The 26,529-nt window shown below is 46.9% G+C and overlaps 1 protein-coding gene across 1 annotated transcript in view; it reads left to right on the top strand.

Annotated features, from left to right (window-relative positions):
- Window positions 1-22,817, top strand: part of LOC119373843 (uncharacterized) — a 29,138-nt gene extending 6,321 nt beyond the window's left edge. Inside the window, exons 3-5 of the mRNA XM_037643901.2 lie at window positions 2,345-2,386; window positions 13,186-13,368; window positions 22,681-22,817. Of these exons, the coding sequence (XP_037499829.1) occupies window positions 2,345-2,386; window positions 13,186-13,368; window positions 22,681-22,742 (287 nt within the window). The 3' untranslated portion in view covers window positions 22,743-22,817. The remainder of the gene's footprint in view (window positions 1-2,344; window positions 2,387-13,185; window positions 13,369-22,680) is intronic.
- Window positions 22,818-26,529: the final 3,712 nt, after the last annotated feature.

The raw sequence follows: 26,529 nt of genomic DNA, 5'->3' as shown, positions 1-26,529 counted from the left end.
CTTTCATCGTCCTTTCGTGCTTCGCTCCGATTCGTCCGGCGTGGGACACACTAACTCTTATCTGCGAGAGAACAAGTGCGGAGAAAGAGTATGAAAGAAAGAAAGAGATTGTAAGAAAGTGAGATAGTAATCATTGGCGGAAACAATACTTCGCGAGCAGAGATCCGAACCCATGTATCCACGATCCCAAGGCAAGCGTCGTAAGCACTAGGCTATCCAGGCACACTAGCAGAACACACCATAGCCTTGTATAGTATGTGGCGAAGCAATTGGTACTCAGGCATGACCTCCGCGATTTCCTGCTCAATCGCTCGACGGAGGGGAGGGAGAAGAGTGGTTGACGGCTGTTGAACGTACTGAGGTTGAGCAAAGTCCAGCAGCGAGAACTGGCGCGCAATTTCCTCGCGCACGAATGACTTCACCTCTGCGAGCAAGGCGGAGTGGTTGGATATGGTCGACAAGCCAGCGAGCTCGGCGTCGCGGGATGGAGAGCGACGGGTCATCGACCGCTGCCGGCGCAGCTCCTCGTAGCTCTGGCAGAGCGTGATGACCTCGGCCACTGTGCTGGGGTTTTTGGCGAGCAGCATCGTGAAGGCATCGTCGTCGATGCCTTTCATAATGTGCCTCATCTTGTCAGATTCAGACATGGTGGCGTCGGCTTTCTTACACAAATCGAGGATGTCTTCAATGTAGCTGGTAAAGGTTTCGCCGGCCTGTTGAGCTCGTTCTCGCAAACGCTGTTCGGCCTGCAGTTTACGAACGGCAGGGCGGCCAAACACGTTGATGATGGCGGTCTTGAATTCGGACCACGTCGTAAAATCGGATGCGTGGTTGTTGTACCACAGGCCGGCCACACCCGCGAGGTAGAAAACCAAGTTGGTCAATTTTCCCGCCTCGTCCCATTTATTGGGGACGCTCACGCGTTCATAGATCGCGAGCCAGTCCTCCACGTCGGTCCCATCTGCGCCAGTGAAGACTGGGGGGTCGCGGATACGAGGGACACCGGGGCATGAGGTCGGTGTAGGCGGAGACGTCTGCTGGGCGGCGTCTTGAGGCATGGTAGCTGGTAGGGTACGGGATCGAAGCTCCAGAGGCATCGAAAGGGAGCACAGCACTCTCCACCAATTTGTTTAACAGTACCAATTGCTTCGCCACAAGTATAGTGTAGCAAGGGAGTGGGAAAGGCCAGTGAGAGTGGCGATGCGGCTTGATTAAAGCATAGCATTGAGTAGGAATAGAATTTAAAAAAATCTAAATGCAGAACTAGAAAGAAGGAAAGAAACAGAGAGAATCAAAGAAAAACAGAGCAAGAAGTATGCAGAGAGAGAAAGAGGTAGAAAGAAGCAGGCAAAAAATCGATAGAAAAAAAAAACAAGCAAAGTCATGCATAGTATAGTAGAGCAATGGTTGGGAAAGAGAATTAAAGAGGGCAAAATCCTAATCAAGCCCAAACCAGCTAGCATCCCACTAGCTCTGCTGTGATCCAGCCTTGTACTGGCTGCGGCAATTTATTATTATTATTATTATTATTAATATAATTATTATTATAATTAATATTAGTATTATCTTCCAGCCTCTCAGTAGACACAGTTTTACTTCTGAATAGAAGTCTGACGATTTCTGGCCCCTCGATTTGAGAATACGTATTTCTTTTCTTCGTCGGAATAATATGCTGTGATCAAGAATACTTACTGGCTTTAGAACACTAGCCATGCACCGAACATCGGTGCTACTTCTGCTGGCAGGGACGACGTCATCCGCTCGCTTCTTATCCCCACGGAGCTTCATTTACCCAGAAAGAAGCTCTCAGGATGTTACCAGCTTTCAGATGAGATAGTCCGCGCTTCGCCTATGCTCTGTGTAGGAGAATGCTTCTGAATATTGATCCGGGAAACAAACTGGGAGTTTGAGAGGCGCTGACCCACGTGTGCAAGCCACATGTTCAAACATTGATTCTCATCACTTCCCTGTGCCTTATCGACAATGTCGTTGTTATAGCAACCCAGAGCTTGATTACAAAATATCTGTAGAATAAACATATTGAAGTCTATGTTATCGATGAAACTTGCAGCGGCAGTATTGCGCCTTAGTGAGTCATGGTATGAAAAGTTGTCCTTTCTACTGCGCGCACACACAATATGATTGTTGAACAATGGCGCTTGATATTCCTTGGCTCTGTGATCAAATACAACCAGCAAGTTCTGCAATTTTGAATAGGCGGTGGCCATCTGTATACATGCAGTATGTTTACGAATTAAAAATTATTTAAATATATTAGGCTTTTCTAAATTTGACAGCCACAGTGAGTGTCCCGCTAATGAAATGCGTCAATTATTTCTTGTAGGGATAAAAGGATGTGACCCGAGTTACCCTCGAGCTTCAACAGGTAATGTGGGAAGCTTTTTGTATTATTTCTTCGCACGCGGAAGCATCAATTTTTAGCCTCACATGCAGAATGGTTCAGCTGCACTATTGGTTTTATCTGTGAAAGTCCACAAGTATGTGACCTTCAAACAATTATCAGCAAAGCGAATGTTTCAACCTCAATATTACCTATACATTGAAAATTCAAAATGTCTAGGAAGGTGCGTAGCGAGCGAGCGCTCTTTTTGAAACGTCACCTTTAGCACCATAAGTATGAAATAAAGGACGTTGTTTTATGAATATTCTAGCCATCTTGAAATTATTGCTCAGGATGCTTGGGAATTCACTGCATGTAATCGACGTCTGAATTTTCGCAAATAGAGAAATAAATATTTTTCAATTATTCATCAACAGTATGGTATCGACAAAAAAAGTGTTTGCAGTATTGTCACAAAAGAGCGCGTTAATAAGGTGCGCGCGCGGCCGCTTTCAGACGACAGCGGGAAAGCACGGCTCCAGCCGTTCTCTCAGCAAGCGCGCGCAACGAAAAAAGCAAGTAATAAAAGACGCCGGTGCGCCGCCTCCTCCTTTCCCTTTCGAAACGGCCACCGTCGAACAAGAGACTCGGATCAAACGCCCGGCAAAGTCTCAAACCATCTAGAAAGAACACATGATGCGAGGGCGAGTGACGCCACCGCGAGTGGAACCGACGAGAAGTGTCTCGCCTTTTTCTTTGCTTTGGCTGTGCTGCACGCCAAAGAACGCACTAGACGCTTCTGGAACCCGGTGGCGAGACGATATAAGCGTGCATTGAAGACCAGCGGCGGTTAGGAGTCGGTCCAGAGATGGCGAAGTTAATTTGACTGTGGCTCCGTCAGCCAAGGGAGACGTGTTTATGATGTAGTGCGGTCAGTCGATCGTCGATCTGGAACAATCGGATGATGACGCCGTATGAGCAGTGATAAGTTACGTGAGTGTTTTGTGGAAGAGAAACATTCGGGACTGATGACGGAAGAGAACAAGGATGATCAGCGCTGGAGTTTGTGTGAGTGTTTCCTGTAAGAGAAGCATTCAAGTTACGCTCCAAGAATTGAGCACTGGATACGTTAGTGAATATTCAGGAACTTAATTGTTCCTGAATAGGATGTAATGCATGAGATAGCATTTGTAGCGCGTGATCAGTTTGTTTTGTTCCCGTTGTGTTAAACACCATCTAAGTTATATTGTGTGTTGTAGTTCATACCAGCCGTATGAGCATGTTTGTGTGATGCTTGTACTGCCTTAACTGAGAATATATTTTGTTAGTATTATCACCACTTGGCTCTGATTCGGTCTTTGGACCTCATCCGGCGTTCGGTGGCGCACTCAAAGGGCCTACTCTAAATTGTCCGCGCTTTTGTGGTGCGTTTTGGAGGGCCCATACGTCAGCCCTTGGAATGTGCCCGACGACTGCCACCCGATCAACGGGACAAGTGACAAGTATCTAAGAGGCAACGGCTAAGAAAACGCACATGGTTGCATGTTCGTGTCTCGTTGCGCACCTGTTCAAAACTAGCTATGCGCGAGCTAGCAAGGACCCATTGAATACCGTTTCTCAGCAGTGGATGAAAGGTTGACAGCTGACACCATATGTGTCCATATGTGTATTTGAAAAGGTTAGTAAGCATTTCATCCTTATATTTAGGAAATATTTTTGTTCCTTGTGCAACTGCAGCAAAGCCTTGCTAGTTCAACATTTATAAAGAAGCATTAATTTTGATCTGACCTCAAAACACAGTGGTTTTGTACTGTTTGCACCTATTCGAATTGTCTAATAGACAATATTTTGTCGACATTACATGGTGCAGGGTTTCCCTGCTGCATATTGCTTATTTTAAATATATCGGAACCAATCAAGCAGGTCCCGTTGTTCTAGAATAATTAGCCAGGGAGAACCTTTGCCCGTCAACTCAAGAAGAAGAACCGCCGCAGAAATGACTCGCTCTAGCCGCATCGAACTTCTTCAATCTCTTCTCCACACCTATCGTCTTGTGCCGGTCGCGTGACCGGCTGCATGGCGCATTTGGATAACGTCTTGTGTAGTAGATTTTACGAACGCAAGGTGCGGCATGCGTCTTCAGAAAATATCAAACACATTATGGCAATATCTTGAACTGAGAACTACTGCTGTCTGCTCTAAAAACTGCAACGCCATCTTCCTGCACGTTGAGAACAAGTAATTTATTGCTTGGTAGGCACAATTTGCAATTAAAAGAGTCTCTGGAATTTCTCCACCAGCAAACATTTAAAAAAATCACGAAATGTGTCAGTAACACTCGCGAAATAAAAAAAAATTCGGCAGATTCCACGCCTTGTGGGAATCAGTGTTATGCGAAGTAGTCAGCGAGTAGTTGTCTATGCCGCATGTTTTGGCTTTGGGCCAAACGTTAGGAAGTGGATCGACAGTTTTTGTGAGCGCAGTAGTTGGGTGAACATCGCGGCCTTATCCGGCTCGTCGACTACACTGGCGTTTAAAGGGTAACTTATGGTATGACGTAACGTCATCACTCACTTTAGGGCACTGACCTGAGTATTATCGAAACAAAGTGCATTTTACGGTGCGATGATGTGAATGTCATACGCAATTTTGTTTAGCGTATTCCCCGTGGTCGAGCGACGCTTGTATTTAGCTTGCGGAATCATAGGAATACGAATGTAATGTTTATTATACTTCTGTGATAGCGGAGCCACCACTGGAACCACAATTGATATTAACCCGGCATGACACCTATGTCACAGGAGTACACATGTGATGTTTATTTGTTTGCTATAAAATTAGAGAACCAGCGCTGCAACCACAATTGACGCTTCAACGACATTACGATTGCATAGGGTCTTTTTCTAAAGCAGTCTCAAGACGTGGTGTGGCTCTATGGCAGAATACGTGACTGCCACGCAGAATGCTTGGGTTCGATTCCTGTTGGGATTCTCATCTTTATTGTTTCCATTCGTCGGGTCAGCGCTGCCGATGTCAGTTTTTCTTTACGCTCCAGCATGTATATTACCAATGTATGTACTCGCCGTTCCTGGGAAGATATGAACTGTCAATCTCCTGCGGCGCATACCCGCTTACCCTATACGGGTATGTCTCACATGTGTCCGGAGGAGAGGGTCTGACGACGTGCGCGGCAGGATTTTCACTTTATTCATGTCATGACCATGCAGTCATATTCGTCAAACCCTCTTACCCTCCCATTCCAATTTTGGTCTACGCTAAGTTAAGGAGGCGATCATGAAAGCACCCATACGTAGGCGGCTAGATAGATAGATAGATAGATAGATAGATAGATAGATAGATAGATAGATAGATAGATAGATAGATAGATAGATAGATAGATAGATAGACAGATAGATAGATACGTACATATAAACGTTCGAAGTACCAAAGGTTTGCTAAGAAATGCTTCGCGTTTAAAAATTATATTAGCGTAGTTTGCCGTAAAGGCGCAATAATAAGGAAATAACGGTGTCAATGGGCACCTAGGTAGTCCTGGCTGTTGCAGTTTTAGTAATTTTTGAAATCTTTCTTTCTTCCTTCCTCTGTTTCTTTCTTTATCTCTCTTCTCTCTGTTTTGTGTATATCTCTTTGTCTCGGTTCATATCAATTTCCGTCTTTATTCCTTCCTATCTTTCTATTTCTTTTTCTTTATTAGTATTTCGACCTTTCTTTCTCTTTCTTTCTCTCTCTCTCTCTTTCTGCAGTCTTTTTCTCGCTTTTTCTTTCCTTCCATTTCTTTCTCTCTCTTTTTCTTTGATTCCTTTCTCTTCGTTCTCTCTGTTTTATATTTTTCTTTCTTTTTATGGTATGCGCCGCTCTCTCTTCTCCTCCTTTCCTCCTCCTTCTCCTCCTCTTCTCCTCCTTTCCTCCTCCTCACGCTTACTTTCCTTACCCACATCTTTGCTATGCCGTACCATACAAGGCTTTTACAACCTCTGCTAGCCTACCTGGACAGCCGAATGATTAAGACGCTCACCTTCGAATCGTGGCTACGCCGATTCGAATTTCGCCTTGCGGAGAAATCCCCCCCAAAATTTCTCTTTTTGCCAATCTTTATTTCTCTTTCTTTTTCTCTTTCTCTCTCTGTATGGGTCTGCGCACTCGTTGTCTCCCCCATCAGGGCTATTTAAAGGCATTAAAAAAATACGGTTTTTATGAGCCAAAAATACGCGGGAGAAAATGTTTTACACGCCGAAACAGGCAGACAAAACAAGTTTCAAGCCCACAACGTCTCACTTGTCGGCACAACAAATTTTTTGCTTCATGCAAATAATTTCAAAACAAACACGTGCGTGACCTGTACCGACGACAGGAAAGCAATAAATAAGTGTTATTGTTCATGATGACGGAAATGTGCCAAGTGTTATGTATAGCCGTGCCATTGACCTTTTAACAGCGAAGTTCTAGCTTGGCGTGAAGTTTGTGGTCGTGCCCGAAAACTATTATTATCATGAACGCGTATGTGCCGCAGAATCTGGGCAAATCCCAACACTCACCGCTACGGCATGGTCTGTGGTAACTCTGATGTGTGAGAACGAGTACGGAGAAAGAGAGGAGAGAGAAAGAAACAAAGATACAGTAAAATAGATATCAAGACAAAGAAAGGGAAACAGTCTTGGCAAAACAATTCTTCGCGGGGTGGGATTCCATCTCAGGTACCCTCGACCCGAAGGAGAGCGTCCTAAGCACTTGGCTATCCTGGCGCACTAGCAGAGCGTGGCATAACCATGTACAGTATATTGAGCGCAGCAAGGAGGTGGGAATGGTAAGCAAGCGTGAGGAGGAGAGCAAACAACAGGGGACAGAGTAAGCGTAGCGCAGAAAGAATGCGAAAGACAGAAATAGAGATAAAGAAATGGCGAAAAAACAGAAACAGAAGATGAACGAAAGAGAGAGAAAGCAATAGAGAGAGAGCAAAAATCACACCATCGCCCGCTACAGGGGACCATGAGGCGATGCGAAGCAGCGTTTCGGCATGCCGAGCCCGCGTTTCAGAGGGGAAGTGGAGAGGGGGAGTAGAGATGAAAATTCGAGAGGGGAGTGGAGAGGGGAAACAGAGAGGAGGAGTGGAGAGTGGAAAGGGGGAGAGGAGGAGTGGAGAGTGGAAAGGGGGAGAGGAGATGTTGGGAGATTGTCTGGGCATGCGCAGTAAGGGTGGTCACGGCGCACAGCACCAGCACCACCGGATTGAACTCCGCCATAAGATGCTTCGCATCTAAAAGCGTCGCTTCGTGTAGCGACCAGAAACCGGCGACGTGGCCATGTCGCGCATGTATAGAGCAGGTGAGCAACGCCCATCGACGGAGACACCGCGCGCAACCTCTATGGTGCATATCCTCCGCTCTATAGTGGATAGCCTGGCTTCGCCTGATCGTGTCCAGAGAGTCTTGGGGCGTCCTAAGAAAGTGCGTACTCCCGAGGAGGAAGCAGCACATCTCGAAGCTGTCGTACGAGCGGCGACTGGTCCGTGCCTCGCTGTGCCCAGCTCTGCGAGAATTAGTGGAAACTGCCCGTTGTTACGTTCGTTCGAGTTGGGCTCCAAGCCGGGAGAAGGCGTCGCGAGAAGGAAGAACGTGCTTTTTAGTGTGGCATGCTTGTCGAAAGAAGATGTAGTACAAAAAGAAGCGCCCACGGCGTGATCAGCAGTACTTTATAAACCAATGCCGTGGTCAAAAGGCGAGTGAAAACATATCAACGCACATGCGCGATAAGAGATCATCATCCGGAACAGATGAGCCAGACTTGAGCGCCGGCTGATAAGCGGTGAGCGGTGTGCAAGCGCAACAGCCCCTCCCAACGGAAGAGCGCCAAGGAGGTAAAGAAGGCTCCACACGCACTGGTTTTTGCGGAAGGTTCGTCGAAGACTTCGATGTAACGGCACTTTCGGAGATTTTCACCAGTTCAGCCGGCTGCGTGCTTGATGGGCATTCCGAGGTGCAGAGTTGTGACGTTCGCTGACCAACGTCTCAACTACGAACAAACTCCCCCACATATTTAAAAGAGCCTGGTCAGAATACTCGCTTAGCAGCCTCGCTTTTGCCTTGTTAATTACGTTCTCTCGGTACTTTAGAGGGACCACGATTTGGTCAGCGCTTGCGCCTTTCTTGTCCCTAAACTCGCGGTACAAACGCCATTTCTTTCATAGAACGAACCACAGCCTGCGCCTCGCTTTGCGACGCTTTGATGGAATTTTGTCAAGGTTAAATTCGTTTTCTGTTCTTTCATGGACGTGTATTTATCGACGGAAGATAACGCCCGAAAATCGCACCTCGTGGGAGGAATGAAACGCGGTGCCTGTTCGTCTTCCTCGTGGGCGGATTCATGCGTGTCTGAGCTTGCCTCATCGCTATTACCTGAATGACACCGTTTTTGATCCTCGACACTGACAACGCGTGCCAACGGCTCTTGGTGAGCGGTTTGTGAGCGGGAAACCACAGTGTTTCAAGATCAGCGCTGATATTGAAAAAAGACACTCTCGTCAGATTTTTGCCGTCGCCCTCATGCCCTCGATATGTATATGTTTGTTTATATATAAAACGGCAAAACAAAAAAAAAACAAGAAAAAAAGGTGCGAAGCACCCGACCGGGGAATCAAACCAGCGACCCTTCTCTCCCCAGCCTGCTGTATTAGACAACTCAACCATACCGCATGCATGTGCCGGCGAAATAACAGCGAGCTATTTATATGCACCATTAACCGGTGGTGGTGAGCAAATTTCGGAGGAGCTTGAGCGTGTTTTCTATCACGCAACGCTCTTAATTCTTTTTTCAATTTCAAAACTATCCTTGAGACGCGCACGACAACCTGGCCCTTTTCTGTAACCACTCAAGATGTTGAAGGAAAAAAATAAACAAAGAAGACCGGACACGCCTTACATCAGACGCCGTCATGTGGTAGGAGAGGCAGTGGGTTACTCCACGCGCCGCATTTTAAAAGAAAAAGAAATACCTAAGAGTATTTGATTCTCCATTAGAGAGTTTGAGAATTAGGGACCCAAGACTCTAGGTCACCAAGCTGCGTTGGGTAGGTTGCTCTTGCGTTTGGAGTATCAGAAAAGCTTGAGAACTGGGTCAAACGCAGCCTGCATTGGCGCAAACGCGCGGGGAGCCACACGTGGTGCAATTAAAATCATGCGAGACGCTGGCCATACAGCGTCGTGGCCCACACGGCGCCTGCACAGTCTCGCGGTGACCCAAGACGTATTGGGGACTCACGCTAGTTTTAGATTTTTGGGCCTTGGGCCAACGCGAGCAAAAGAGCCCAAGAGTGGCTTCGGTTCTGCGCATGCGCCCTGGCTGCTCGCAAGCTCCTTGGTGCCGAAGATTTTTGGGGCCCCAATTCTCAAACTATATTGTCGACACTTGCAGCGCGTTGCAATTGCTTGCTGCCGCATTCATCGATTCGCTCTTGCGGCGAAACTGTGACTTTTTTGATCCCCCGGAAGATTTAAAAAACATGGTTGATCCCTGTTATAGGAATCGGTATAACACGAAAGTGAAACGTGTCTTCACAGACGTAGTTGAGCGTTTGTTGCGAATTCTTTCACCCCAAGGGCGAAGGAATGAATGCTATAGCAACAAATTGTAATGTCACGCGAAGAACGGCAAGCAGCTCGAAACTTGCAACGCGCTGCTCAAGCAGAAAGGACGCACGGAACGAACATACACAGGATGAGAGCGAACTAACTGTCACATTTGTAACTTATTTCTGCGTGAGCACCGCGCTCCTTTCGCAAAAGCGGCCGCTGCAGTGGGCCAAGCGACCTTCGTGCTCTCAACGCGAGAGGTACAGTGCCGTCCACTCTTAGGGTGAACACGGCGAAGCGTGGCCGCGCTCCGCGCAGCGCCAGCGCACCTGGTGTGGCCGCGCATCGAAGCGTAGCGGCGCAAGCGCAGAGGGACGCGCGGGAGCGACTGAGCGTGGTATGCAACAGAGCTGGACCGTTGCCGTGGTGCCGCTCTTGCCTAGCTGTAGTACAGCAAGAGTGTCGCCCTCTTGTGCGCCTGCGCCGCTTCGATTCGGTGCGCGGCCGCGCCGGATGCAATGCCGCTCCGCGGAGCGCGGGCACGCTTAGCCGTGTTCACCCTGGACGCCACTGTACAAACCACCGCGATCACGAGATAAGCGCACGCACAAGCAACCACGCCCTGTAGACGCGGTCGCTCGTCGCAGCGGCGACGACCTTTCAAGAGCGCTCATCTACGCTCTTCGAGCCCGTCGTGCCATGTCGCTAGTGATAACGAAAACACACTGTAACACAGATCTCTGAGTAGAGCCACCCGCAAATGGTGTATATAAATAGCTAGCAGTTAGCATATCGAAGAACTTGCCGTCCGTGGTCGAATCGTTTCGCGCTGCGCGCTGCGGAGAGAGCGGTCGTGAGTTCGATTCCCGGTGACGGAACTTTTTCTTTAGTTTTTTTCTTTGCCCACTCTTATTCTTTATATTTTACAACGTCATATCCGTGACGGAAATACGTCAGTGGAGCCGTGGTGGACCCCGGCATAAAACACTTTCGTGTTAAAAAAATGTGCCGTTAGGTGAATACTGGCGGAAAGCTCCGGCGAAAGTGCACACCAAGCATAAAGAGTAGTCCATGCCATGTGATGATAGCGTTGTGTATTGGATTCCGCTATGAGGTAACAGTGCCTGTGTCTGTGAAACCGGAAGGTGCCTGACGATAAACATAAGGAACACTGCTACAATGTGGAAAGACTGTCAGTGGGCATGTAGGTATTCATGGGTAGGATTTTGGATACCGGCCTGTTTTTAGTCAGACGTGTCTACTTGCACAAAACGATGATGGATCGCACGTCATGTAACACGAAACAAGGAATTTCGAAACGTCTTGACAACTGCGTCATTGTAACTTCCCGTCCTCTATCAAGCGGCGAATGTGAACTTCCATCACAAAATACGTGATAGCGATAATTAGTTATCGTTCGCTGACTGCAGTTTTCTATGCCTCATTCACTCTGTTATTCCCTGTTTTCGTGGTGAGAAGCACATTTCTGTAGCTTTGAGCAGGAAAATTAGGCCTACTGTAAGTTTATGCCTGAGTGCGTCGTTTTTATGTCATCCCATGTTTCTCACGCAGGGAAGCTTTGAATTCAGCTATGTAGCATCGCGTTGGTCGTTTTTTGTTTCGTTTCTTTATACAACATCTACATTGATATTTCACAGTTCCTTCATTGCTTCTCTCACTCGATACAGTACTCATTTATGCATTCAGGTTTTGTAGCCTGTAGTACTTAGCCAGGGCCTGGAAAAGTTCAATTGAAAAATGGGGCGAGCTGGGGAGGGTGCCGAACTACCCAGCCTACCGTACTGGCTGCACTGTTGAAGGCCAGGGTTCTCCCTCGCACCAGTATTGTTGCTAATGTTCGTGTTGGCTAAAGTTGGTAATGCGATGCTATGTGATCACAGCGCAGAGCACTTCTTTACACGGACAGACAGAGTCCACTCTGTCCATTGTGTCAAGAGTATCTGTGGGCTGTGATCACATGGACCATTTTTTGTATAGAGTAGCAGTTGTCTGCATTCAATGAATGTGAATGCCTGATTACGCTAATACCACTCCACAGCACACATCCCGATGCATATGGTGGTGGTACCAGTTGTCCTTCGCACTGGATGCATTGAGCAAAAGTTTATTTCTTTAAGCTGTGTACGGCAGCAGTAACTTGTTGTGACCAATAATCAAGTGTTTTAAACTGGCTCCTTAAAAACGAAGCTACTGTGAATTCAAACCATGCTTTAGTGGCCCTAAAGAGAGGCCAATGACGTGGTTTCGTCGCCGAATAACCCTTGATCTATCTCTTCTCTAATGGTGAATTCTATTGGCAGATTCGGAGCAGTTCAGGTAGCAGTTTTTCTGCTCCATTCGGAGCAAGTCTGTTCCATTGGCGGATTGAGAGTGCTCCCTGTATGTTTCATTGGCAGATCTGGAGCAGCTCCGGCGCCAGATTCACTCCACGGAGCAGCTCTCTCCACTCCGCGAAAAGCGGCGGATTCGACCGGAAGTCGCAAGCTCCACGCACGTGCACAGAGCGTGGTGTACCGCGTGCGCGATGAAACGCGCTGTCCAATCGCGCCCGTTCTCTCCTCTCGCGACCGTGAAGGCGGAAACTGGGGAAAACTGCGCGAACCACGAAAAATGCTGGGTGCTTGCGAAGTAGATGTGCGCTAGCGCCCCCTACCGTTTGCGCTGGCGAGGGCGCTTGTGTTCCATTGGCAGATTTCCTTCGGATGCTCTCCACGGAGTGGAGTGCTCCGGCGTAGAGTTCGTCGGCCACTCCGAATCCGCCAATGGAATTCACGATTATTGAAAGCACTCCGACACAGTATATAACACTTTTTACACACCGTTCTGCAGAATAGGTGGAATGATGGTTTTAAAAGGTTAATGAATCCACGCGGAGAAGGGTGGTATCTGCGTTCTTATAAGCGCTACCTTGTTATCTCAGGCCGGTAAAATATTTGTGGACTTCTAAATTTGTGTCACGGAGACCTTTCATGTACATGTGGGATATCAAATATGTATTGGAAGAACTTTCCGTTTTGGTTTCATTAGATCTTCTTTTATTCATTAGCTGAAACTTTTTCACTTGGACTGCACTGTGAAATATAATAAAACACCACAACTTTCATCTTTGATCCTTGATTGTTGTTGCAACACAACCTTATTTAACCATGTAACTGTTGTAAAAATTATTGCTTGCTGTGGCCTATGTATTGCAGCGTACTGCTTCCGAAAAATTAATGAAGTACATGCTCATTACAGCTGCGGAACCGTCAGATCATTCCAGTTGTCAGTTTCAGAAGTGTCAAACACCCTGCCCAGATCCGAAACCAGACTGGTTCTACCATGCACTCAACAAAGTGTGTTTAAAGAGCGAAAGTCAATACTGTGGCGTTGGTAATAATAGCTACCCAAGTTGTGAAGAATGCATGAGAATTTGCGCAAGTAAGTGCCGCATTCATTTATTCATAAATGGCATGATTTCAGATAGATTACTTAGATATAAGACGCTCATACCGCCTAAGAATGTTTATGAATGGCAGTAGAAATTTAGCATGCATCTTATATGCTTTACGAGGCGGATATGTAGTTATAGTTTTCTATATTTTACACAACACTTTCACAAGCTCTGCCGCCTTGCTGGTCTCTATATTTCTAACATCACCAGTAGTGCATATTTGCGTAAGTTTCCCGCGGATGATCCAACCATTAGCTGTGGTTACGCACCCAGAAATTCAATATGGGCGCTTTTGATTGCCACAGTTCATATTTTTATCTTTGTCACTCATATTATAAACATCGGTTACAGCAGAACGAAAATCGGCGGCGCACCTTTTTTATGTGTTTTTGTACATTGTGTCTCCGGCGACATTGGTGGTTGCCGGCTATTTATAAAAGGGTATTCTTATGTTGTGGGGATGGCCGGGAAAAGGACACCTTAGAGGAGAATAAGGAGAGAAAAAAACGAAGTTCGCTTGCGGCGTGTGCCGTGGCCGGTGTTCGACGGCACACAGGCGGATGCTCGTAGGCTTGGTAGCCACGACTACCTTGGAACGACTGCAGGCCCGAAATGCAGAGACGAGGTCGTGTCCCACAATGGTGCCGTCAATGTGCGGCTCCGGCTGCATTCCGGGGAGGACATCGATCATCGGGAAGGCCACGCCGCGTCGGCTGTCTGCGGCTTGTAGATGACTACAGCCTGTGCGATGAGAAATATACTTAGGTTAAAAGCGGAAACTTTCGTAGGACCCTACGGCAGAGCTAACCAAACGATTTCAGCGCCATGAGTGGCTGGTCAGACCGATAATGTGTTTTGAGGTTTAGGACGAAACTCGCCTTAACAAACAAGAATTGTGGCGCTTTTTAAAGAGCCAAATGCAGAATCCGAAACTGGGCTAAACTTCACGGTTGCGTCGAGCGCGCTTAAGTATCTTTACCTTCTAAAACAGTTGGAATCAAAATGGGGCTATTCCTGACTGTAACCTTAACTCAAAAAGACAGTTTCTAACCAAAAATGAGCCAAATCTTGCCTATGTTTCAATCAAACTGAGCCACATTCATTAAACCAGCGCTGAGTCAACAATCGTGACCAAACAACCAACAGTCTCATCCAGTCTGTTTCATTTATTAGCTAGTTGCTTTGCTATCGTGTTTTTGTTCCTTAATGAGTTTTTTCTAGGTCGAATTTACCCTTACTGAAGGACATGATGTTGTAGGACAAAACTCGAATATAAAGAGTAAGAGGCCGACTTTCCTTCTTATTTTTGCCTCTTAGTGCTTCTTTTCAAGTTTAGCGCTACAGTATCAGGTCCTCCTTCCGCTCCAGGATGGTATACATGAAATAAAACACAAATGCATTGGAGATATTGGGCACCGATCTGTCCATTGAAGAAGAATTGATCCGAAACGGTATGGCATAAAACGAGCTTAGAAGAAGAACAGCTGGAGCACTTTTCAAGGCCTTCAATAGATGCCAAGAGCAAGAAAACGATGCCGATATCCAGAAGAGTGCGCCTCTTGCGAGGAAGGACCGCTCGCTTTTCACATCTAGTCATCGCCATTACACCCATGCGACGAAGGACGGCACTGACGGAAGCACAATGATTATGTTAATTTTATCTCAAACTATTGTTATACTGTACATTCAAATCGTTTTAGACTTATTTTACGAGCTAATTCAAGCCCAGATAAAATGTTCCAATTTATAAGTGCCAAATGCAAATTACACTCCTGAATGCCGACGATAGTGCGCCATATGGATTTTAGCCGCAATATAGATTTGAAGTATTTACAGGACAAAAACACACAGCGTAAAAAATTGTTAGAGCAGGCCCGACCGTATTGTCAGTAGAAAAAAATCGCGTTTTTCTTAGTTTCAGTTACAGTGAACTTGGCTCTTTAAAAAAAAACGCGCCACAAATGTTTTTCGTGCTCAGATTTGAACCCACGCCCTCATGCTCCAGAGGCGAATGTGTTTACATGTGGGTGACACACAAATACTTTATGAATGTGAATATTTCTGCATCTCAACCACACCAATGCATTGTACTTACGGTGCAAAAGAAATGTAGAAACAGAAAACTTTCTATGCAGGCCTTACTGAATTTTGTGGCAGTGCGTAAAACGCGCTCTAGAGGACACATGTAGGGCCAACATGGAGGATTGTAAACACCAGTAAACTGCAGTAGGGTACGGATTTGGGCTGGTTGGTGCATGACTTCACGTCGTGTTTGTGCCCTTTCTTTGTCTCGTCTCGTAGCGCTGTTTTCTACGTGAAACCAGTAAACATTTCCCTTTGCACAAATTAAATGCCAAACTCGCCTTTCCGTGGTCCTCCTGAGGCGGCTGTTAGAGGCGCTAATTCACGAGTGGAAGTGCGCAAACCTACGCCGCCTGCCGGGTGTTCAGACACTTACTTGCTCGGCCACGAAGCGGTTCGAGCGGCCGATGTTCACTAAAGTGTATTTCTTTATGCTTGCGCTGTGTGACGATGCTCTTAAACCACTAGAGCTGGGGTCCAATGCAGGATGAGCCGAGGGGCTCGTTCTCCGCCTTTCAACCCAGTTTTTTGGACAACAGTCAGCGAACGATATGGCGGGAATGCAGCTTGCAATAATTGTAGAGATAAAGAATCGCATCTCCACGAAAGCGCAACCTACGAGCACAGCTTCGTCGCTTCAAACGCAGGAGGGTGCGTTCAAGTAAGAATATCCGTGCATTTCCGCGAACCCCTTTTAATTTCGCTGAAAAAAAAAATATATTTGGCTGTCTGAGTTCTCGGGTAAACGAAAACAAGCTTAGTTTTACAAAAAAAGTTTCGCCTTGGAGAAACTATTACAAGTACACACGCAAGGTATCCACTACACCACAATTCATAATTTTCAACAAGAAAGTATGTCATACGTCACAAGAAAGTGACGTATTTCTGTCACGGAAATGACGTAAAAAAATGGAAGCGATCAGATGGGAAACAAACAAAAGTTCCTGTCAACGGGAGTCGAACCCACACGCTCATGGTCCGCGACGACAGATACCGCGCACGCTACGCACTGCGCCATGGTAACACACTACAGAGGCTCTGCAAACGCGTCTTTCATATATCAGATTTTTGTCTCAAAGTGCTCTTGGCAGTGGGGTAGTGTCGAGGAGCAAGAAAAAAAGCAGAGAACGAGAGACATTCCAAAGTGCTTCGTCAAGGGCTGCATAATAGAGCGCCAGCTTTTACCTCCTCGAGAACAACTTCAGGATGGAAGATACGCTGAACTAGACGAAAACAGGCAGGCCTGCGCTGACACAAAGAGAGCGTCAAAATTACAGGCTTCCAGAAGATTCTGTTTTGCTTGTTGAAGGAAGGGAACACCCTTCAACTACAGTCAGATACAACTTTAGAAGTCCGCGGAATTTTGCTCTGCAAAGGCGGACGCACACAAGCCTGTGCCAATGGCCGCGCACTACAGACAGACGTCATGAGCCGGACGGCGGATGACCCAGCCTGCGGAGAACGTAGCCGAGTGCGTGAGTGGAACTATTTCTTTAATCGCGTAGGTGATCGATTGCCGCGCTTCGGTCGTCTGGGCGGGGCCCTTCGGAATTCTTAAGTTGTCCCCGACTATAGGCGAAGGAGTCATTAGCCTCAAGGATGGCACCAGGGTGGTAGAATTCGAAGGGGGCCTGTTGGAAAAGCCTTGAGTGTGGGGGCATGCCCCTACTGGTATGAAAATGTGGGGGCGACCACACTCCGCACCCCCCGGTTCCGGAGCCCCTGCATGTAGGTGAAAGCACGGAGTCGAAAGCGGGCAGCATATCTCGGGCGAAGCACTGGCGGGGTAACGCACTGAGCGTGCCCTGTGACCCTCTGCGACATCTCACGGGTGATAGCAAATACGCCTCTGCCACGATGAACGCCTTTCACGATGAAGCGCCGATGTGAGTAGTACCAACGGTAAATAAATGGTGTATATTAATAGCTTGCCATTAGAATGCTAGAGGATACATGCGTCGTGGGGGAGTGGTGAAACGCGCCGCTCCGCTGAGCGAGGGGCCACAGGTTGCGCAGTTCGGGAAAATTTGATGCCAAGCTGTAAATACGTTATATATATATATATATATATATATATATATATATATATATATATATATATATATATATATATATATATATATATATATATATATATATATATATATATTCCTATCCTAATGAATATTATAATTGGCCCGTGAGGCCTATGCCGGGCGTGCTGGTTTCACTGGCTTTCCTAGTGGTTTATTGTTGGCATTGTTCGTAGGCAGTTCGCATTACACAATGAATGATTATCTGGGCACTTCAGTGGGTTGTTGCCACCGTGTCGTGTTGTATGTGTGTGTATGTGCCACACGCGGTTCTTTTTTGTATTTTGAAACCGGACTGTTATACGTATAACCACTGTCTTGCTCAAACTGTGCCCGAAGGTCTGGTAACCTTTCAGATCATTTTAGAATCTTTTGTTGAGCTTGCGCGCACAACGCGAGCAGTACAGTTTATTCTGATTCCATAACAGAATAAGCTGATTTCATATCAAGTAAGATTTCATATCAGCGTACCTGTACTGATTTGCAGTTCTATCGAAACCGCTCGGCAAAAAACAGCTACACTGCACTGCAAAAAATATGCGAGTGTGTTAGTTCACTACAACATACCAGTTGACAGGTATGTGCTCTGACATATGAGTCGGATAAGTACCGGTGAGTGCGGCCGGCAGCTATCGGTTGGCCTGGGTGCGTTGCTGATAGCACGTCGCATAGATGGTCATCGCTCCTTGTGCGGACAACGGCAAATCTGGGTTAGCAGATGTTCAAACTCTACTCTACAGTCATTCGTAGACGTCGGAATGGCGTGTTCTTAAAGTAAAATCGCCCGTGGCATGTACATGGACTCGGCCGGTAGGCCTAACGTTCGCTGGCAGTCTCACTGGGTAGGACCGATCTCGGTGCGGGTGTGTTGCGATGGTTGAAGTTTCTCCATTTTAGCTTCGGTACACTTCTCACTGTTACGCAAAGTGCAGATGAAGTAAGTGGAAGTGCAAAAATCACCCGCGATGCATGTTCGGTGTGGCGATATCAAACGACGGCTACTTTTCTGGCCTCCTTCGGGCGAGGTTGCGAAGCCAGAGCTCATTTACTTCTCGCCAACTGCGCGGCGATGTAAAGATTTGCTGTGTCTGTTCGGGCCAACGCCTCCAGACATATAAACATTGCAACGTGCAATCATTAGACCAACACATCTCGGATGCAAAACTGAGATATGTGCGGGGCATGCACGAAATGTGCATTCGTTGCTGGTACGTGCTTCGCCAGAGTTAACGACGTTATTGACACTACATTAAGAAAAATGCTTGCTACTAAGCAAAATGATCAGTGTAGACTGCTTTGGGTAATTAGCATATTTTTCTTCACATTCAATAGGAAATCATTAAAAATGACAATGATTTCCCATTTCACGTGCATCATGGAAATAGAGCGCATCTCGTACGCTTTCTCCGCCGAGCTAGAATTTGTGACACATGTTTAGGACCTGTTAGGACAACATCTAAAGGTACGATCGAGTCAAACATTCGATATTCAAAGGTACGGAAACATTCCGCCACGCACAATACTGAAAGCAGTGCGCGGCGCTGGCAGAAACAGCGCAGGCTGCAGTATGTGCCAGCGCACGCTAGGCAAAAATACAGCGCTAGGCAAAAATACAGTGGCCAAGCGAGCGCCTTTACCAGGAGACCCAGCAGTTTCCCAGTGCGTTCACCGAAGCCCTAGTGAATCCGAGCGTGTAGCTATGTTCCCAGTGCGATTCAGTGCGAAAAAACGCACTGGAATCATGGTGGGTGTACTGGAACGGCGCTGGTTTTTGCAGTAGGGATGGGACGCCATCCTTTTGTGGATAACCTTCGCTTATGACGGGACGATGCAAGAAACAACGCATATGACGCCGTTCAAACTAGTTTACGGAATGAGCCCCTCAGTGGCACTTGACGCCATGCTGCCGACCGTCAGTGACGAAGACAACCTAGAAGTTTCGATGTATATTCAGGGCACCGAAGATGTCCGGCATCTCGCCCGCGTTCGAATCAGAATCAGCATACGACCTACAGCAGTCGTTGCAATCTTTGACGACGCTTTGTAGAATGCCAGCCCGGCGACTTTGTCTGGATCTGGACACCGTTCACCGATGTGGACTCTGCGAGAAACGTTTTCAGCAATACTTCGGCCCATAAAAGGTCCTTCGACGTCTCGGCGCTCTGAATTACGAGGTCATCCTGGACGGCATTACGGACTCTGAGCGGCACCGCGCATGACCTGAAAGCGTCCATGCCGTGCGTCTTAAACTGTTTTATACGTGTTAGTGAACGGGAGGTTTATACTGTTTGTTTTACTTATTATTGGCCTTTCTTTGCGTATGCATATGTTTTCCCCTTCGATGTTCTGTTTTAATCATTGGGATAATGCTTTTTCAAAGGGGAGCATTGCCACGCGCACTTTTTTCTATATTTTTATGGAATCGGTCCGTTATACGTAGAACCACTGCCTTGAGGAAACCGCACCCGATTTTCTGGCAACCTTCCAGACTATTTCAGAGTCTTCTGATAAGCATGAGCGTGCAACGCGAACAGGGGAGCTTATTCTGGAACTAACCCGGCCACCACTGACAATGCTGGAATGGTCGAGGTCACAGTTATAAAATGCCGACCCGCTTTCCTGCTGCTCAGATTACTGATGACCAACGACAGTGCGTGCCGCTATCAGGGCACAGCGTCTACTGCTTGCACTTTAACTTTTCATTCCATGGGCACAAGCTCGCTCCAATAAAGAATTTCGTCGCGAACACAACGAACGAAGCCTTCTTCAACGTCACGACCACGTGAGATATTATAACGGCATCCCACCAAGATATCAAAAAAAAAAAAAAAACATGCGCCCTAGGAAAGTTCTTCCTGCTGATATTAGCCGAAGTCATGTGTATGTATACATACAGCCTGCATTTCTTAGATGCGAAGCAGCTTATGGCGGAGTTCAATCCGGTGGTGTGCGGCGTGACCACCTTGCTGCGCATGCGCAAACCCTCTTCACACGCCTCCTCTCCACTGCCCCTCTCGATTTAACACCTGCCGAGATCGCGAAGCAGCGGGGGCAGCAGCGGAAGACTCGCGCTCGCCGAAGCGCAACGTAAACGTCGGCAAGGGAACCGCGAGCTCCGGGCTAGTGACGCCCATTGCAAGCGGCAACCTCGGCGGGAAACTGCTATGGATAAAACGCGGGCTCGACATGCCAAAACGCAAAAGGCAGCATCCGCAAGCAAACCCCGCCCTACGCAACGCCGGCGTCGAAGCCAAGCGTCAGCTTCGAGCCGACGCGTCACCTGCCGTCAGACGACGAGAGTCCAGTGCCCTTGCAGAACGCCTCGCTAGGCAACTTCAACGCCCGAGCTTCGACGGTGCCGATGCCCGGTTCCCGCGTGAATTCTTCGACCGGAGCTTCGGGCACAGCTGCTACGTGTGCGACCGACATTGGTTCGATAACACTCTGACCGAGGTCGGTAGCATGCGCAACGAACGCCAACGGAACGCGATCGTGCAAGTGCTCCGGCTTCGCGTCGCCTCATGGTCCCCTTAAAGGGCCCCTCACCAGGTTTGACAATTTTGAGCTGACGAGCGCAATCCATGCACTAGGCGTTCACCAGTACGTCTGCCAAAATTTGCAACGCTACGCGCCGCGTAAATGGGTCAAATTTCAAGCTGAACGCTGCTTGCCCTTCTTCTCGCGTCCACGCGCCCAGAGAATGAGGGGATGACGTGCATGAGAGAATGGCCCTACGTAGATAGTAGTGCTGTGACGTCGCTCCTATACGTAGACGAGTGTGCTCTGACGTCGCCAACAGTAGCACGTGACACTGCGATAATTATTTGACACGACGCGTAGTTTTTGTAATTTGTTGCTTGAATGGATGAATAAAACTTGAGAGCAATAATAAAACACACAAACGGAATGTGTGCGTCTTCTTTTTTTTAATTTTTACTGCGAATCGCAGCGAGATTCGAGACTAATCTACCTCCGTTTCGCACGCGTTCGTGTTCTCGCGCTTTGCGCATCGTGCAGACGCCACCCTTTACAACGAAACTAATTTTCTACTGCGTTCCAGCGCTCATTAGGCTCATTTATCCACCCGCGTCTAACTAGATGTTCATGCGGCACACCGCTAGTCTCGCGTCCGTACAAATGTTGCAGCTTTCGTGCTCAGTAATAGGTTGAAAGCCAAGTGATCGGCGATGGCACATTCGGCATAACTTGCAGAGATGAAGCGCAAAGAACGCCGCCACAACACCGCTCGCGTCTCGGGGGCTCGGGCTGGTTCGGGCGCGTCATGCGCTCGTGACATTCTGTGCGCATGACGTGTTCATGCGTATGCGTTATGTGATCCTTCCGCTCGCGTGCCGAAGAGGGCAGGGAAGGGATTTGGCTTGCGAAGGCTACGCGGGGCGAGCGGCGAGGGTTTGCAGCTCGCCTCCTCGCATCATGGTTTCGCGCCGCTACAAATTATTGTTTTTCTCAGCTTCTAACCGACCGATTAGAAAAATTCTTGTGGCATAATGCTCTTTATTGGGCTCGCAACACCTTGCAATGTGTAACTAAAATTCGTTAGGTCACCTGGTGAGGGGCCCTTTAAGCGGGCGGTGGTGTAATTTTCTTTTTTCATTACTAAGCGATAACAGTTATTAACTTAAATTAGCCAACTTTTTCATTCTTGCTCGAATTGGTAAAATAATACCTTAAATTTGTAGACCACGTCAAGTGACCGCGGAACCAAGCTTTTATTTTGGGCTGAAATGCGCCTGGTTGTTTTTCTTTCTTTCTTTTTCGAGAAACCGTGCGAAACGCGACAAATGGGAAATACTGAAGCGCTTCCAAGCATTATATTTTTTTTATTCACGGCTGCGTACGTTCGTCGCCGTGGTGTACAGGGCTTCACGCTCTATGATGAACACGTAAGCGGCATGTTTTGATGCTGTTTCATCAAATAGCGTGAAACACAGCCGTATATCAACCAAAGAAGCGCTTTGAAGCGCTTCAGCAGCGGCGCGTGAACGCGCGTCTATTTTATATTTGGCGTGCTTCACGGTTTTGTTTAAATATCGCGAAAAAAAATGCAGCTGCGTATATTACTTCGCCCTTACGGCAATACTTAGAGTTTTTATTTACAATTATCTTCCTTTTCTACTCTCCCAGCTCGGATCTGCGCTGAAGAAGCTAGCACAACACGTCCCGATGTACCTTACTCATGGGAGTAGGGCTAGACACTCAAGATGACCTGAAGCGAACCTTGGTATGGTCTTCAATTTGATGTCATGGAAAAATAAATATTATCTCAGAAAAAAAATATGAAATGTTACTGTCTTGTTGTATACTGTCTGCTCATGTAATGTCTGCTCATATTTGTATGTGCTCATTAACTGTCTGCTCAGGCAAAATATTTAAATAATAATTGGTTTACTTTGTGCCTGAAGAACATACAAGATGGTCTGGCGCGTAACACGAATATCTAACAGTATCTAACAGTCGTACGTTCCTATGGACGAACACACGTTGCGGAATTTTCGCTATTATTTGTGTTGCGCATGCAGCCTGAATGCTCAGACGGGAAAATCGTGTTTAATTTTGCAATACACTCTTCAACATCTTGCCGTGATCAATAGAACAGGTGGACTGCAAATAAATGTGGCATTGAAAAGGAAACCTCAAAGGGCTCCATCACTAACCAAAAAAATGGTAATTTATTTTTGTTCAATCAATAAGCAATAAAGAAAAGGTGCTCACAAAGGGTGTATTACGATAAGTAAAGCACAAGTTCTATGCTGTCTACTGAGCTTCACATTGATCCGTAACTCACTGTTAACTCGCCCAAAATGCTATATCCATAGCACTAGAATGATCTTGCACATCATACTCGTTAAAATTGCCGCTGCTTGCTAGCATAATGACGGTGTTTTGGCGCAGCTTATCCAGCATGGTACAGCATGGCACACCATCATATTCTTCACCCACCATTCCTTTGCTGCTTTCCAGCATTCGCGCGGTATTGGGCGCAGTCTCCTATTACTACCCACTATTTTGCTGCTACTCTCCACCACCGTCCACCATCACTTCCACCTTATCCAGCAAATGTACACCATGCCGCCCACCACTATAAACACCATGATTTCCAGCGTGCCCAGCATTACTTCCACAATATCCACATCTTTTCCAGTATCCACCATAGTAGTTTTTCTAATAGGGTAATGTAACTACTCGCATGACTAAAATGACGTAAAGTTTTGTCACGCGACTAAAAATCGCGCCACCGTGATTAAAATGACGTAATGTTTTGCCACACGACTAAAAATCGAGCCGCATCGCGTAATAGCTAGTCACGTGACATGCCCCGCTATAAACCACGTAACAGCTAGCCACTTGACAACCTCCCACCGAAAAAATTTGGCAGATCCCACGTACCGTGGGAATTGATGTTCTTCGAAGCATGCGCGGGACACTCATATGTTGAAGAGTCGCATATTATCATATAACCAGTTGTTTACAGTTGCGTAACAATGCCAACAGCAACTAGTGTGTTACCAGCACCAGGCGCGGTAAGCTGATATGTAGTTCTTATATTCCTAAATACTGGATAGCGCGAATCCGAAGAGGACAAAGAAGGAACACAGGCGCACACGACCGACGTAAGTCGCAACTAAGCTTCATTCAGGAAAGTTTTCCTTGATATATACACAGCCGATCGGCACACGCAGGCGCACTGCACGTACGTTACAGTCACAGTAACAGTTGTAATGCTTATACTTAACCCGTTACGACGGAGAACGCACGCACGTTTCACGAACCCGTGTGTATGTGTAGAAGGGGTTCTTGAGTGCTCTCGAACAAGGTCATTATCACCGTGATCAGTGAGCACCAGCAGCTGGACCGGACTTGTTAATCGGATCCGTTCGTGATTGCGGTTACGAGGGGTCTATGTGTAGTGAAGTGCGAGATATACTACAGCTGGTGGAAATCCTGGATGCATCTTACGATGAAATGATCTATGATGTCTCCTGTCGTGGACGCGGCAGCGAGGTATTTTGATGCCCTCTCCACATCCAATCCGTATTTCACGCTATATAAGGACCAGTCATTTTTGGACATTGATAAATCAATGTTAAAGGCACCAGTAATGATGAGAGACCTGGTTCTCTCAGCAGATTTATTGTAGGAAGCATTGACGCCGGTTTTTGCGTAATCCACGTGGTCCATGTTGCGGACCATGTGGACGAGTAGACTGTACTTGAGCGTCTATCAGGGGTGTTCTGAGTTCAGTTTCCTCACTTTCCTTGCGTTCGCCGCGGCAGTGTAGCGGTTAAGGTGCTCGGCTGTTGACCCGAAGGTGGCGGTTTCGATCCCTCCCGCGGCGGTCGCATTTGGATAGAGGCAAAATGCTAGATGCCCGTGTTCTGTGCAATCTCGTTACATGTTAAAGAATACCCAATGGTCAAAATTTCTGGAGCCATTCGCTACGGCGTCTCTCATATCATATCGTGGTTTTCGGACATAAAACCCCAACAATTATTATTATTATCACTTTCTTTGCGTGTCAATGTGTGTGTTCGCGGTTACTGTGTTAGTTGAGACTTTGTATCACCTGTGGCATATACCCGCGTAACATTCACTCTGGTTTACGGGTATGTACCACACGTGACTTAGAGAAAGGGTTTCATGACGTACGCGACAGGTATTTTGCGTTATTCATGGCATGACCAGTGAATCGTGTTCGTCATACACTGATCCTCTGCTAGGCCAATTTTGGTATAATGCAATTTATGGAGACGACCAGGAGAGCGCCCAGACGTAGGCGGCTAGATAGATAGATAGATAGATAGATAGATAGATAGATAGATAGATAGATAGATAGATAGATAGATAGATAGATAGATAGATAGATAGATAGATAGATAGATAGATAGATAGATAGATAGATAGATAGATAGATAGATAGATAGATAGATAGATAGATAGATAGATAGATAGATAGATAGATAGAAACGGCCAAGTGCCTGAGGTTCGCTAAGAAATGCTTCGCATTTAAAACCACGCAACAGCTACTCACGTGGCATGCCTCGCCAAGTCTGGGCATACTTATTACTGTTAGCAAAAACTTAGCCTCTCAGCAAAAGCTTGACAGTTGTAGCAAAATTTAGCTAGGTCCACGAATAGCTCCGCTGACGGTTCCAGTCGTGCGTCACTAGTGCAAGCGGCGCATTTTTTTTTCTCTTTAGTCAGTGCCATGACACTTTCTCTTAGCCACTATGCCGTGTACTCCAATGCGTGGCGCGTCTATTCCACAAATTCTGATGCCTGTTGTCCAAATTTCCGGTAAGTAGTACTTTGTTATGACGTCTGAAGAAAGTAAGAATGGGCTTACTTTGCGTCTCGTGGCTTTCACACACCAGTGATTTGAACGCTTTCGGAGATTTAGGTTTGACCTACACACTGAGATTGACTTACCAGTACATAAGATTCTAGCAACTACCGTTAAAAATCTATTTAAGGAATATAAGGGGAGCCTGGAATTATTTCGTAATATCTAGAATTTCGTTACACCGAATGAACGACTTCGCGGTCACTTAATTCGGTACATTCGATTATATGGTGTAGCGGCATTCAGAAAGCTCCGATACCTCTAGGATGTAAGCAACAAAATATTTTACCTGAACTATAAGGGCCACAGAGGACAACACATATATTTCCGAGCAAAGAAGTTGGTGGTTTTTGCTTGCTTGCGTTTTGTAAGCAATGACCGCACAGATTTTTCGTAAGTATTAAGTGCATCCAGTCCGTCTTCGGTCCCTCGTGTGTTCCAGCGAAGTGCCGCAGCAAATCAAGAGAATCCATCACTTAACTCGCTCTTGGTACGGGAGCCTCGCACGAAAGAATATTCGCTAAAGAGGGGCGGCGGGAACAATAGGCGGCGGCGCGCGCCATCTGAGACATGCTACACGAAACGTTTTTACTGCTGGTGCCATCTGGTAAACGTAAGCCCAAATTATTCGT

Source organism: Rhipicephalus sanguineus, chromosome 11, assembly GCF_013339695.2.
Source record: "Rhipicephalus sanguineus isolate Rsan-2018 chromosome 11, BIME_Rsan_1.4, whole genome shotgun sequence".
Lineage (NCBI taxonomy): Eukaryota > Metazoa > Arthropoda > Arachnida > Ixodida > Ixodidae > Rhipicephalus > Rhipicephalus sanguineus.
Note: the sequence above shows the minus strand (reverse complement) of the source record. Positions and strands in the feature narration are given on the sequence as shown.